Genomic DNA, 15,787 nt, shown 5'->3' on the forward strand with positions numbered 1-15,787 from the left:
CAGGCTCGGGACTCCGTCCTCAGGGAGGCCTTAGTGAGGCCTACTACCTGACAGCAATACCGCCTGCTGAGGTTACCCTTGTTTTCTCAAGGAGGCCTATGGAGGCCTACTACTTGACAGTCAAGCTACGCAGGCTAGTCGGGCATCCTGTTTAAGGAACCCGTCCTCAAGGGAGGCCTATTTAAGGCCTACTACCTGATAACCAGCCTTTAGGGAGGCCTGGAGAGGCCTACTACCTGATTGCAATACGTGCTAAATGACTGGGTCCCAGGAACACCTCAGGGAGGCCTGATGGGGCCTACTACCTCGTTCGAGTGACCACCATCTGGGACTCGACAGTCAAGCTACGCAGGCTTTTCGAGCATCCTGATTAAGGAACTCGCCCTCAAGGGAGGCCTATTAAGGCCTACTACCTGATAAGCAGCCTTCAGGGAGGCCTGGAGAGGCCTACTACCTGTTTGCAATACGTGCTAACTGTTTCAAATGACTGGGTCCCAGGAACACATTAGGGAGGCCTGATGGGGCCTACTACCTTGTTCGAGTGACCACAATCTGGGAGCTCACCCTCCGGGAGGCCTATTGAGGCCTACTACCCGACAGTCAAGCTACGCAGGCTTTTCGAGCATCCTGATTAAGGAACTCGCCCTCAAGGGAGGCCTATTAAGGCCTACTACCTGATAACCAGCCTTTAGGGAGGCCTGGAGAGGCCTGCTACCTGTTTGCAATGCGTGCTAACTGTATCAAATGACTGGATCCCAGGAACGCCTTAGGGAGGCCTGATGGGGCCTACTACCTCGTTCGAGTGACCACAACCTGGGAGCTCACCCTCAGGGAGGCCTATTGAGGCCTACTAGTCGACAGTCAAGCTACGCAGGCTATCCGAGCATCCTGATTAAGGAACTCGCTCTCACGGGAGGCCTATTGAGGCCTACTACCAGATAATCAGCCTTTAGGGAGGCCTGGAGAGGCCTGCTACCTGTTTGCAATTCGTGCTTAACTGTTTTAGATGACTGGATCCCAGGAACACCTTAGGGAGGCCTGATGGGGCCTACTACCTTAGAATTTAACAGCAGGTCTTCAGGGAGGCCTGATGAGGCCTACAACCTGCCTCTGGGAGTGTCACCCTCAGAAAGGCCTAGTAAGGTCTTAGAGTTAACAGCAGGCCTTCAGGGAGGCCTGATGAGGCCTACAACCTGCCTCTGGTAGTGATCACAACCTGAGAGCTCACCCTCAGGGAGGCCTAATAAGGCCTTACAACTAACAGCGGGCCTTCAGGGAGGCCGGATGAGGCCTACAACCTGATAGCCGCCAGGCTAGCTGTCCCGATGCGCACATCGGTACATACCTCCAGTGAGGCCTGGTTGAGGCCTTCCAACTGAAAACGCGCCTTGTTCAAGAGGCCTACTGAGGCCTACAATTGACAGCCGACCTTCAGGAGAGCGTATTTGCCCCTTTTTAACCTGATAGCCAGCTAGGCTAGCAGTACCTTGATGCCTCAGCATTGGCACCTGCCTTACTAGAGCCTCCGATCTAAGTGGTACATATTACCAACGGTGGCGGTGCCTCAAGAAACGCGCCTCCTTCATCCACATCCCAACTGACGCCTCAGCGTTCAGTCGTTGATGAATACCCAACTCTATACAGGAAACCTGGGGTCTGTAAGAAATACATATTTTTAGTGTAATACACAAAAATGACCACTCTCACCTGCGGCATGCTGAGCGAAGACTCATTGTGCGGTTCTCACCACCATGTTCTACCGCCCTTGAATGCCTGAAAGGGGCGTTCTCACTGAGCAGGTCCGGGCGGGCCGCCAGAACATAGTTCTACTCATCATGGGCCCGCCTCAGGCCTGATGTAAGAAGTGCCTGGGTAAAAAATCATTAAAAGACATTAAAAAGGAAAAAGGAGAGGGCTAGGATGTAACCGCCCTCAAGGGAAGTGATCCATCACCAACGCCGAGAGCGTTGGTCCTGGATCACCTCCCTCAGATCCTTTTTCCCCCCGGGAATCCCGTCTCCTCTGTGCCCTGCTCCTCCACGGAGGGGGGGGGCACGAGAGGAGATGCTAGCCTTCTGGTCCTGCCTACGGTCCTCAGACCGTGAAGGACCAGGTCTCGCCTGCCTGGGTGGGGGCGCGGATCTCAGCGGTATGCATGTCTTAAATGCCGCTGAACGCGCCTTCGCCTCCCTGAACTTTCCAACCCCCGCCTCAACGGAGGTGCCGAAAAGTTCAGTCGGCGAAACGAGGAGAAAGCCTTTCTCTTTCTCCCCGATATCAGCCAGGCTCAGCCACAGATGCCTCTCCGTGACCACCATAGCCGCCATAGAGCGGCCTGATGGCAGCAGCAGTCTGCTTGGTGGCCCGGAGAGCAAGATCTGTGGTGCGGCGCAGCTCAGCAACCGCCTCAGGGGACAGCCCGGCCCCCTGGTCGAGATCCTCCAGCAGGTCCGCCTGGTACGCCTGAAACACCGCCATGGTGTGAAAAGCAGCACCAGCCTGACCCGCTGCCGTGTATGCCCCTGCCATTAAAGCACAGTTTGAGCTCTCAGTGTTGATGCCCACGAAACGCGAGAAAAGTCCACAAACTTTCCTCGCCAGTCGGTAGCCTCAACACATATCCATATTCCCCTATCCCCTCGACATCAGCGAAGTTAAACGCTGATGCTGATGAATATTGGGTCGAATATGGATTCTTCCATGCCCTCTCGATCTCTGTAAGAAGATCAAGAAGGAATGGAAGGCTCATCTGAGCTGATGGTTTATGGCCAAGGAGAAAACGATCGTGCAATCTACCACGAGCGATCTCTCCTCTAACGCGCCAACATGGCAGCCGCAGCCTGCCTGCAGTACGTTCCATAACATTCATCAGCTCAGCATACACGGTCAGGGTGGCTGAGCGGATTCATACCACTCTCACCAGCCATCCCTAAGAGCACTTGCTGTTTAGTCTCGTTAACCGCCAGATCGTCGCGACGATCGGCGAGCTGCATCTGAGAACCCATGATGTATGCCAACGCTCAGCCTCAGCTTGAGCGGGACAGCATCATCCAGTCCCAGATGCCAAACTTTCTTCCCTCAGGAAAAAAGCCAGACTAGAGTGGAGCGATCTCAGATTGAAAACCGCTCACACTCACACACAAACAACTTCAAATGAACTTGACTGCGCATGCTCTTGATCCCAGGCAGTAAATACACACTCGTGTGTATTAATAATTGAATTTGTTTTACCTTAACTCGTATAGCAGTTCAAACAGACAGTCCCTGAAGACGAGAAAGATGTGTATGTGTTGGCACGGCGCCCTTTTATACTTCCGGGTCGCACGTTGATGACGTCATGGGCTGACGTCGGTCAAAGACTTTGCCGTGATTCGATAGTAGCTTCAGACACCAGTCACGCCGAGGGCGTTCCCCATAGCGTCAGCTAGACGCAGCGAGAGTTCCCTTTCGAAAGGGAACGTTGTAGTGAGAACGTTTTCGCTCAACATTATGAGAACATCAGTCAAGCAAAAAAAACATGATAAAGACGTTGCAAGAACGTTTTTATGAGAACGTTTTCGCTCAACATTATGAGAACATCAGTCAAGCACAAAAAACATGATAAAGACGTTGCAAGAACGTTGTTATGAGAACGTTTTCGCTCAACATTATGAGAACATCAGTCAAGCACAAATAACATCATAAAAACGTTCCAACAATGTTGTTCTAAGAATGTTTTCTCTCAACGTTACGAGAATGTTTTTGAACTATGAAAACATTATAAGAATGTTCCTGAAACATTATTTTAGGAATGTTTTTTTTTTAACATTTACATAACTTTTACATAACGTTAGTGAAAGTTATGGAAACGTTCCCTGTTAGCTGGGATGGATCCTAATGGTAAAGACAAGTTTTTACAGAGGCATGTGATAGTCATGCTTTCACTTTCCAAGTTTATATTGTAAGACCCATTTATTGATTTTATGTGGGCCCACAATAGATGGTTAATGATGTTGTTTTGTTGTCTTTGTGTGCACAGATCTTTGGTATGTGGATACCTTATTTCACTTTTGCAGGGGTTCAAGATTTGGCTGGTTAACGTGGTCAATTTACACCTGATATTAGGCATGTACACAGCCTTATTTGGGCAAAAGGCATTTTCATCATTGACAGCTTTTGAAAAGTAGCGAAGCATTCAAGCAACATAAAAAAAAGCAGTATATGTTTTGAAAAGAAACTGTCTGAGATGAACAGCAATGCTAATTGAAACTTCTCTCCAAGAATTTTAGACTTCCCTAGATGTGGAGGATGTCTAATTTGTGTCCTCCCAAAAGGTTAAGTAAAGATGTGGGTTGTTGGCTGGATACTAGTGCTAATTTGCCCTTCAGTTAATCTACTGCTAATATGTCTGCCACTGGTGAGCATTCGTGCATTTGATTTTTGCATGAGTAATGAATAAATTCAAATTTGTTGTGCTACGTAAAGCACCTGCTTACTGGATGACCATTGTGAGTTACAGCCCCATTAAACATGGCAATATTCAGACCTTACCACTTGCGCATCTGCAGTCTTTTAGTAAAATACATTTACAGTAACAATGCCAAATTATACCAAAGCTAATCAAGAATATCCTTTTAAAAAGAATAACATGGGTACCACAGCCTTTAAAAGTATCACATAAAATTAGTCAGCATGCAAAACATTGATCAAAGGTTTAACAGAGTACACCCAAACTGTTTTCATTGAATTTGATTGGCTCAGGCAGAGTTCCAAGAGTCCTGATGTGATTCAGTCATGTGACGTTTACAGCTCATCATCCATATTTATACTCCAAACATGGTATGGATCCAATCCAAAGATCAATAGTTTTTGTTGCTGTCTGTTCAGGTGTTATTGAATTCAATGTAAAAGTCCACGACCAATTTGTGGCTAATTCGTACGAATTTGTACGACCCTTACTCATACGAATTTGTACAATTTGTAACGGGTAAGTTTAAGGGCGGGGTTAGGGGGAAGTCAATCACCAGTAAATTGACCAGCGCAAACCTTTGTAAATCATCTAGCATGATTCATTTCAATTCTCTTCTCCCATAAATTTAGCATCTGAAAGGGAAACTCCTACAAATGTATATGCAATAAGGTCAGCCGCAAAAACAACTCGCCTTTCCCACGTCTTTTCAGTGCTAATTTATCACTGCATGTCTTTAGTATATCCTGATTGTAGTTTTTTTAACGCAAAAAGAGGGTTTGCGCTGGGGCAAGCTGTTTGTAAATCTGGCCCATAATTTGCTACATTTGCTTTACAAATTCATACAAGTGAGGTCATACAAATTTGTACGAATTAGCCACCTTGTAAAAAATACGTACAAATAGTTCAGGTTGGACTTTTCACTGTTTGTATCATTCCACTTTGTTGGCACGCTCCAGACCTTGTGGAATATTTGTATTTTCAAATATTTCAAATACAATATTTTGATTTTCAGATTCTTTCTGCAGTTTACATTTGTTGGCGACAAATGACTTTGTCAAGTTTCTTTATGGGTGGGTCATTGAATCGTTCACTTATGGCTGTAGCTTAAATCGTCCCATATACCCTCATTCACTATTCCCTACATTACTTCACTAATATAGTCCACTGAATGAATACATGCAAATGATTGAGTGAATTTGGATAGTCACGTAATTCAGATTAAAGGAGTGCACGTAATGTCAACTAAGGTTTCAGATCACCACTACAAATGGTCTCCTCAATAGAGCACTATATATGGGTATAGGGAGCGGTTTCATACATTTGGCAGAAAAAAAGGGAAAAAAAACACAGCGTAACAAGCAATATAGTCTCCAAAATGTAAGTTAGCATTTGATTATACAATTGGGCTGCCGAATGCTTAATTCTGATTGGTTGAAGAATGTTCTTAGGTGTGCAATTATTTTCCAGTAAACGCACAGATATGAAGTAGTTCCAGGTCTGTCAACCACGTTACAGCTCCATATCACTTCGCCAAATTATTTCATTTATTTCAAAGGTCCTTACAGACTATAACAGCAAAAGAACCAAAACCCACAAAGACACTGACCAAGGAAACATACATGACTAACATTAAATTACCGAAATTATATATACATTTTTCCCACTCTCTCTCTGCATGTACACACATAGTTTCCAGACACACACTTGCACACAGACAGAAACATACTTGAAATAAAACATCTGAACTATGTCTTGAAGTGTCATAACTGTATGAATGAACCGGTCCGCTGAATTAATGAGTAATAAACGCTTTGCGTCATGGCTGCATTACCACCTTGGGTGTGTATTATTATACAATAATTCAATGGCCAGTTGTCAATTATTCCTTACTAAACATGCACATGAACTTGTTTACTGAACTGCTACTATAAGCATCACTTTTGGAATTTTTCACTGTATCTCTCTGCCCCTCTGTGTTCACGGCTTTCCAGACAGTGTGTCAGTTTGCGTTCAGTAATGCCAAGTTTCACTAGGGAAATGATAAGCGACCCCTGGTTTTGGGTGGTGGGGCATACAGTCACTTTATTTTCCCTGGCATTCTACATAAGATATTATTTAAAGTTATAATATGTGTGCATTCATGATTATGAATTTTGTTATTCAAGGCATCAAAAGCAGCTTGTAATGGCATAAAATGCTGAATCAAATTACTTACAGTAAGATGTCAAAACAGACTGGTAAATAAAAGTTAGTCAGTTTGTGGTTTCAATAATGTATTCTTCAAATTAATAACAGCACAATTTTGGTTGAAAAGAGAGCAGTCTTACATGCCTTGACACCACAGCGCTCATTCAAACAAGACAGAGCAGTGATCGCCATGGCATTGAAAGAGAGAGGAATATCATCACGCACTAAATAACGATAAAGTGGTCATACATTTTGTCCTATGGATTCCAACAACTTACAAGTCCAAATACACAACTGTATTCTGGAAATAAAACCACATTTATAGGTGACTTATATGAGCAATATCACACTCGTAGCCATGCAATATGACTATCAGCACAGCTGTGATTCAGCCATAGGCTGAGTTCCATATAGGTTATCACAACTGTACTGATCTAGAGCCATATCGTGGCTACGAGTGTGATACTGCTTTTATACATCAGTTCGTCAGAGCAAGTTGGGGAACTTGTGTGGAAAACTACTTTCTTTCACCAAATCTCACGTTGACAGTTTAATAGTTGAGCCCAAGCCTCTGTTACTAATTTTAAAACGTCAATTTAACTAGCAACAAATGAATGGGCTGCTTCAGTAACATTATTAGTGTATAGCAGGGGTGGCGAACGTCAGTCCTGGAGAGCCACAGTCCTGCATAGTTTTGCTTCAACCCTAGTAGGCCCCGTCTACACAAACATGGGCATTTTCAAAACCGCAGCTTTTTCTATGCGGTTTGGCCATTCATCCACACGCAGTATCCGGACACTGAAACCAAACTTTTTTGAAAAGTCCTGCCAGGGTGAACATTTTTAGAACCTCCGGTTGCAGTGTTGCCGTGTGGACAGTGAAACCGAGATTTTTGCTTGTTACGTCAAAACCAGAACCGGCAATAACCTTTTTTGCAGGCTTCTTATTGGCCAACATGGCTTTACGGTTAGGGTTATATTGCCACCTGTTGGTTTGGCATGCTCTTGACAGTGCTTCATGGGGTGTTTTTGCATTTACATGTGGATGCAAAAAAAAATGTAAACAGAGGAGGAAACACTCTACCTGTGTGTGTGGACAACACCTGAGGCTGAATTCACCACCCCTGGTGTATAGTATCACTGAGTAGAGCCAAAGGTTTATTCAAAGGATGGTCTGTTTACTTAGCAGCCATATTTGCAATGCCTGCAGCCAGTTGTTTCGGGCATCCAAGACCAACTCCTATCTACTTGAGTAGGGGAAATTCTGAAATCGCAAATATTGCATGCCACACACATTTCAAATCTGCAGCAAAATCTGACATTAACTGTTCCATAAATGTTGATAGTTATGCTCAAATAGTATTTAAAAAGCAAAATTTTCAGGGTGGACCAGCCAATGCGCATGCGCAGTCAAATGGACTAAGAGGGACATGACACCATCAACCAGGGGATGTGCACAAGGGGGTGGCCACTGCCCCTTTCGCTGAGCAATCTCCGCCCCCGAGAACATGATTTCTGCCAAGCCCTAACACTAGTTCACCCGGAGCCAGGGGCGCCGCTAGCAATTTTGGGCCCTATGAAAGAATATGATGTTGGGCCCCCTACCGCACCAACCTAGCTATCCAAAATCTTTGTCTGCAATTTAATAATACTGACCAATTAAGCACTGCTCGCTCGACCCAGAATGCCCCAATTGGCTGATGAAACACTGATTAAAATTAAGATACAATTTATACAAAACAAAACGTAATGATCTCCGGGGGCCCCAAAAGTGTGTGGGCCCTTAGAATCGTCCTAACTCCCCCCCCCCCCCCCCCCCCCCCCCCCCCCCCCCTTAGCGGCGCCCCTGCCCGGAGCTCACAACAAAATGTTCAAATAGATGCTATGCTATAAATAAACAGCAGATTTGAGGTTTAAACAATTACATTCTCACCTGGAAACTCTTAAAACTACGTTCCCCAACACAACAGGAGTATTTAGAAAATTATCGATAGATAGATGATAGATAGATAGATAGATAGATAGATAGATAGATAGATAGATAGATAGATAGATAGATAGATAGATAGATAGATAGATAGATAGATAGATAGATAGATAGATAGATAGATAGATAGATAGATAGATAGATAGATAGATAGATAGATAGATAGATAGATAGATAGATAGATAGATAGATAGATAGATAGATAGATAGATAGATAGATAGATAGATAGATAGATAGATAGATAGATTTACCTCAAAATAACAGAGAGAAAAGAGGAATGATTTGAGTGAGTGTACCGGATCGCTTGAGTAATCTTGTGTTAGAGCAGATGTGTGAGAGCCAGCTGCCTGAAGTCTGCCCTCCAGATGATCATAGCTGTGGAGGCCAGAGAATGGCATGAGGGGATTGGTACTTTGAGCCAAGTTCTTAACCCTCATAAAAGCCTTGTGTGATGTTGGCACAAAAGGTATATTTAAGAAAACTCTCTATTTATACCCTTGTGTATTGTCAGTGTAGGTATGCCACACTTTTTTATGATCAAAGATAAAGAAGATTATCACAGTACCTATGGTAAAGCATTTCTAACACGTTGCTTAGTCATTTGACCGGTATTGATCTGTACATTTATTTGTAATTTTACATTTTCACATTATGCACGAACTATAAAAATTGGAAAATGTAACGCTTGGTACAGGTATATTCCTCTGATGTCAGCTTTGATTTCTTTCTTAGTTTGAAATGTTGCTGAATATGGCTGCTTATAGTCTGGCCAACTCTATCTAACTCTTCTCATTTTGTCTTTTGATTTCAGGGCACAGAGGTTCAAGTCTGGACAAAGGCGGCATTCTATTTACCCTCAATTGAATGTGAGCTCTCGCTGACCTCTAATATTTAAAATGGGGTTGTCATGGAAACTGCTGGTGCTGCAATTATTCATGGGATGCCTTTCAGGTAGGCATCCTAATAACCTGCTCTATAGACTTTCCTGTCTGTTTTTATGGCATACACTTGTCCTTGTCATTTACTATTAAGGGCAGACCTCTCATTCCTGGATGTCTTTTATCTTCTAGAACCAATTAAAGTTTCCACTTTGTTTGTGAACGCTAAAGCCATTGAACTCTCCCAGATAGGCATTATGGCGAGGTGGGGAGGTGGGCAAAGACACAATGTGTGAGATAGCCGGTTCATATTAAAAAATAAACTTTAAATCAACATAAATATAAAGGGGTCAAGGAGACATGGTGCTGAATTGAAAGTTGGGTTGTTTTACTTCTAGTGCGGGTCACCAATGCCATTGTGCATGTTCAGGAAAGAGACAGACTTCATGATTTAAAGACCACCTTACTTTGTGTCAAAGTTGGAGAAAAGATGTGATAATATGTAATTTAACAAGCCCTTTGAGAGACATGAAAAGGTTAATGTGCAAATGAATCTACCAGCCATTATTTTATTGGAAAGCACAATTTATGTTCTCATTTAGCCAAGTGGAAGCACAAAAGCCCTTTATTGATCTCTTTTTGATGAAGCAGTTACATTGTCTTTCAGTCACCAGGAGGGTCAGACTTAATCCTCTCGCTTTAAGTCTTTGATTTTAAAAGGGCTGTTTGCTCTTTTACATGATGTTCAGGAACTTCTTCAGTTTGTGATATTTGAAAGCACACTTTTCTCCTCTAACAGTTGTGTTACATTGTAGAATTATTATCTCTCACTATCTGGAGTAAAGTGTCACAATGGGAACCTGCGTTATTGGCTAAATTCAAATTTATTATCAATCAGAAAAATATATACTTAAAACCAGTGGTGTCACTAGGCCCATTTTAGGAGCGCTTTAGCTCCCCTAAATTTCCACCCAGACCCCCTAAAATTTGCAATTAACACCGTAATATGTACACTAATTCAGGATCACCTCAGTCCCCTTTAAAACTCATAAGAAACCGGTGACAGGCTTCGGCTGATCCCTGTATAAGTCTACATTATTCAACATGTTCTTCAATCCGCAACAGCAGAAGCGTCAGAGGCAGAGGACAAACTGTGCGCATTTATTGATAGATTGTTATGATACCTGCATCTGTGTAGTTCTTTGTCATAAATGCAGTTTACATAATATGTTGCGGGACCAATTCAAGACAGTTTCCCATCCACTTTAAAATCTGGGCATATTTATTTATTTTTATGATTTTTTTGTGTATGAAGAACAATATCAATTAAAGCTGCGAGCAGCGATGACGGGCCCAAGCCGGTGGCACCGCCACGCCGGTGGCATCAGCTTAACTGTGCACGGCAGGCAATAGGCATTTAAAATGGGAAAACATAAAAGGACTATGTCAAAGTCATCTGAATTCACCACATTAACTGCAGCTGTTGGTGCTGCTATGACCACAAACCACAACAGCCACATCTATGAGATCAATTACATTTATATGAATTTCATGTCAGATTATGTCAAAGGTCAAATTGGAATGAGTTCAGAATACCATTCGAATGCTGATGTTGTTTTATTCTAACACTTCTCTTCATGTGTTTTTGAGCTACCTTAGCTACCGTTTGTGCACCAATCTTATGCACCATAAAACATGCTTTCATTTCAATATGGGTGGTCCAATAAATTCTTTTTAATAAAAAATGTATAAATGGAGCCAAATCACAGAAACTGCAAAGATGATTTTAATATCAGTGTCAGGTAAGAGTAAGATGCGTGTCTACATTTTATGGAAGTTTATTATAAATAGCCACTTTTATAAAATCATGTGAAATTTATGTTTTAATACATTTATATTATATCAGTAAATAATTAATTTAAAGACATGTGCATCATACGTGATCTTGGCAAACACATCACATGACGTTTTTATTTTAAGTGATAGTTATTTGTGATAGCCTATATGAAAGTGTTAAATTATGATCAAAAGAGAAAGGCACACACACACACACAATGATAGAGTGAGAGTGAGGGGGAGGGGAAGGACTGAGAGAAAGGCACACACACAAACTCACAGGGTGAGAGAGAGACCCCCCACACACACACACACACAGATAGAGAGGGGGAAGGGGAAAGACAGGCAGATGGCATTCCATAGACTTAATGGTTTGTATACTGTAAAAACTGTACATTCTATCCCCCTACACTACCCCTAAGCCTACATATCGCACACACACACACACACACACACACACACACACACACACACACACACACACACACACACACACACACACACACACACACACACACACACACACACACACACACACACACACACACACACACTACCCCTAAACCTACCATCACAGAAAACATTCTGCATTTTTACATTTTTATTAAAAAATTGTTTAGTATGCTGTTAAAGCTATTTTTATTTACGGGGACACATGAAATGTCTTCATAAACCATGATTATGTTGTAATAAACACCCCTCCAACACACGCATTTCTGAAGCTTTGCCCATTTCCACTGACTGACATCTCTGATGTGTGTGTTGAGTTTCAAGCAATTTCAAGCATGCTAAGAGGAATTATACAAATATTCACGTTCAAACCAAAATATCTGACTTCCTGTTGGTCAGAGCTAATGACTGTAAAGTAAAAAATTAACTAATTAATCACATTTTTTTCTGTAATTAATCACGATTAATCGCAAGTTTTTAATATTTTAAGTTTGTAATATTTTGATATTGTAATAATTTCAGTTACTCTCCAAATTAATTTAGAAACAATTTAAAGACAGCATATTGTAAATATGTGTTGTATTGTCATTTTTTATGAATGAAGGCCAGTATCACTGATACTAAATTCTCTATGAAACATTAATGACGTTACATTACAGTATAACTGAAAGCTCCCAATTTCAACATTTATTAGTCTTAAAAAAACAACTTTTAATTTAAGTGAACTTAAAAAAATCTTTACATAAACCCAAAATAATAAATGTTATATTTACCCATGGCCTTCCCTGTTATACAGAAATGTAATAGTTATCAAACCTTCCTTAACTGCATAAATAATAAATGAAATATAGATGAATCATCATTAAAGCTACAATTTTCTCTGTTCCCGTTGTTCTTTGATGAACATTAATGACAGGCATCATCAGTGCTCCTGTCACTTTAAGAACAACCGCGGATCTCACGCGCGGTCCCGCGCATCTCATTTCCTCACAACTCTTTAAAGTTCATTTAAGACGTTATTTAACTAATTTAAGACTCTAATATGAGAATACTCAAAATCCTCTGTGTTATTGTTTGTTCAACAGCAAAAGAGAACTCGATGTGAGCAGGAAACTGACGCGAGTCTATCTATGCGTCGAGTGTGTGTGTGTGTGTGTGTGTGTGTGTGTGTCAGTGTCCCTTGATTAGCTGACATGAGACGCATCCACACAGACAGGACACTGACACACACACACACACACACACACACACACACACAGACAGGACACACACACACACACACACACACACAGACAGGACACTGGCATACAGCGCGCTCTCTTGTGTCTTGTCGCGCTTGGAAGCATTTACATGAATAGGAGCGTGATCATGTAACGCTAAGCAAAAATGGATATAAAAACGGACGCTGTGTTATTTGCGTTAAATATTTTTAATGCGTTAAGCTTCCGTTTCACGTTGACCGAGTTTGGTGGAGATTGAATAAATCACCTACGAGGAGAACGTAAAAACTCAGACCCTGAATTATACAAATATTCACGTTTAAACAAAAACTTTCTGTGAAAAAAGACACTTATAAACAGACACTTGTAGAAAATAATGTGAATTTTTTTTTAAATAAATTTGAACTATGTCAGTATGAATTTAAAGACAAATGTGTCAAAAGTGATCTTTGCAAACACAGCACATGACCTTCTGTAAAGCACATGTATAGAAAACACACTCACACTCCTGTTTTAAAAAAAGAGTTCTGTCTGAATGAGTACATGAAATCACGGCTGTCAGGTGATAAGAATTGTAACTCAAATGTGATTTAGAAAATGAGTTCTGTAGTGATATAGTGTCATAGTTCATGTCCACATTAACCACTACGTTGTAATACCAATAGCCATGTCATCATACACATTTGTGTCCTCATAAATCACATAAGCAAGCACAGAGAGAGAGAGAGAGAGAAAGGGAGTTTCAAAAATAATACAACACTGCCCCCTTTTGGTGATAGAGGGGAGGGCACACAAACAGTCAAAAACATTATTAAACTTTGACATGTTGCCATGGCAGCATTATTTGAAATATCAGGAATTCATTCATATGTCTCTATCTGTCATGTTTTCACATTATACTGATGAAGTTTGAAGTCAATCGTGTGAAAATAAGATGGTGATTCAAAGCATTTTTGAAAGTGACACACTTCCTGCTGCCAGTTGGTGGCGCTATAACTTTGACTCACAAAAGTCATATCCATGTGATCGGCCTCTTACAACGAACACACAGCTGAAGTTTCATCCAAATCAGTCAATGTTTGCACAAGTTATTACACACTTCCTGTTTACCTTTTCTCGCCATAAATTCGTTGCTTCGCCACGGCCAAACCGTATAAGATATCAAAAATCCGTTCGCAATTTAGCATTCTCTGTGTCTTGACTTCATGCTGACCGAGTTTGGCACTGATTGAAACAATGGCCTCGGAGGAGTATATTAAATTCCAGAGCATGTGTTTTCAGAACAACCCATATTAGCTCACTTCCTGTTGGGCTGACACGTAACTTAGAGCACGAAAGTTGTTTGGCCCGATGAGGTCTATATGTGTACCGAGTTTCATACATGTACGTGCAAGTGTGTTTGATATATAGACCAAGTTTTCAGACCCCACTTTAGGGGGCGCTGTCGAGCCCCCCTGCCACGCCCGGGTACCAGCTTCAGCCCGGCTCTGATGGCCGCGCATTCCGATGTGTGTGCAAAGTTTCAAGAGTTTTTGAGCATGGTAAGGGCCCCAAAAGTGCCCGAGAAGTCGATAAAATAATAATAATAATAATAATTAAAGCTGCGAGCAGCGATGACGGGCCCAAGCCGGTGGCACCGCCACGCCGGTGGCATCAGCTTAACTGTGCACAGCAGGCAATAGGCATTTAAAATTGGAAAAACTAAAAGGACTATGTCAAAGTCATCTGAATTCACCACATTAACTGCAGCAGTTGGTGCTGCTATGACAACGAACCACAACAGCCACATCTATGAGATCAATTAAATTTAAATTAATTTCATGTCAGATGATGTCAAAGGTCAAATTAGAATGAGTTCACAATACCATTCAAATGCTGATGTTGTATTATCCTAACATTTCTCTTCATGTGTTTTTGACCTACCTTAGCTACCGTTTGTGCACCAATCTTATGCACCATAAAGCGTGCTTTCATTTCAATATGGGTGGTCCAATAAAATTTTTTTTATAAAAAATTTAATAAATTGAGCCAAATCACAGTAAAATGCAAAGATGATTTTAATATCAGTGTCAGGTAAGAGTAAGATGCGTGTCTACATTTTATGGAAGTTTATTATAAATAGCCACTTTTATAAAATCATGTGAAATTTATGTTTTAATACATTTATATTATATCAGTAAATAATTAATTTAAAGACATGTGCATCATACGTGATCTTGGCAAACACATCACATGACGTTTTTATTTCAAGTGATAGTTATTTGTGATAGCCTACATGAAAGGGTTAAATTATGATCAAGAGAGAAAGTCACACACACACACACACACACACACACACACACACACACACAATGATAGAGTGAGAGTGAGGGGGAGGGGAAGGACTGAGAGAAAGGCACACACACAAACTCACAGGGTGAGAGAGAGACCCCCCCCCACACACACACACACACACACAGATAGAGAGGGGGAAGGGGAAAGACAGGCAGATGGCATTCCATAGACTTAATGGTTTGTATACTGTACAAACTGTACATTCTATCCCCCTACACTACCCCTAAGCCTACATATCGCACACACACACACACACACACCATAGCTGTCAACCCTCCCGTTTTTTCCGGGTTTCTCACGTATTTTAGCTCTTTTCCCGCTGTCTTCCCGTTTTAGTATTTTCCCGTAAAATATCCCGTATTTTTACGTTCTGATTGTGTTAACTCAGAACACGCAACTATCTGGTTTAGTGCCAGAAGACGCGAATGAGAAGTCGCGCGCACTG

The 15,787-nt window shown here is 41.8% G+C and overlaps 1 protein-coding gene across 1 annotated transcript in view; it reads left to right on the forward strand.

Annotated features, from left to right (window-relative positions):
* cntn3a.1 (contactin 3a, tandem duplicate 1) overlaps nucleotides 1–15,787 on the forward strand; it is a 139,687-nt gene that overhangs the window by 13,312 nt on the left and 110,588 nt on the right. Inside the window, exon 2 of the mRNA XM_079802329.1 lies at nucleotides 9,436–9,575. Within this exon, the coding sequence (XP_079658455.1) occupies nucleotides 9,521–9,575 (55 nt within the window). The 5' untranslated portion in view covers nucleotides 9,436–9,520. The remainder of the gene's footprint in view (nucleotides 1–9,435; nucleotides 9,576–15,787) is intronic.

Source organism: Gobio gobio (genome assembly GCF_949357685.1).
Source record: "Gobio gobio genome assembly, chromosome: 21".
Taxonomy (NCBI): Eukaryota; Metazoa; Chordata; class Actinopteri; order Cypriniformes; family Gobionidae; genus Gobio; species Gobio gobio.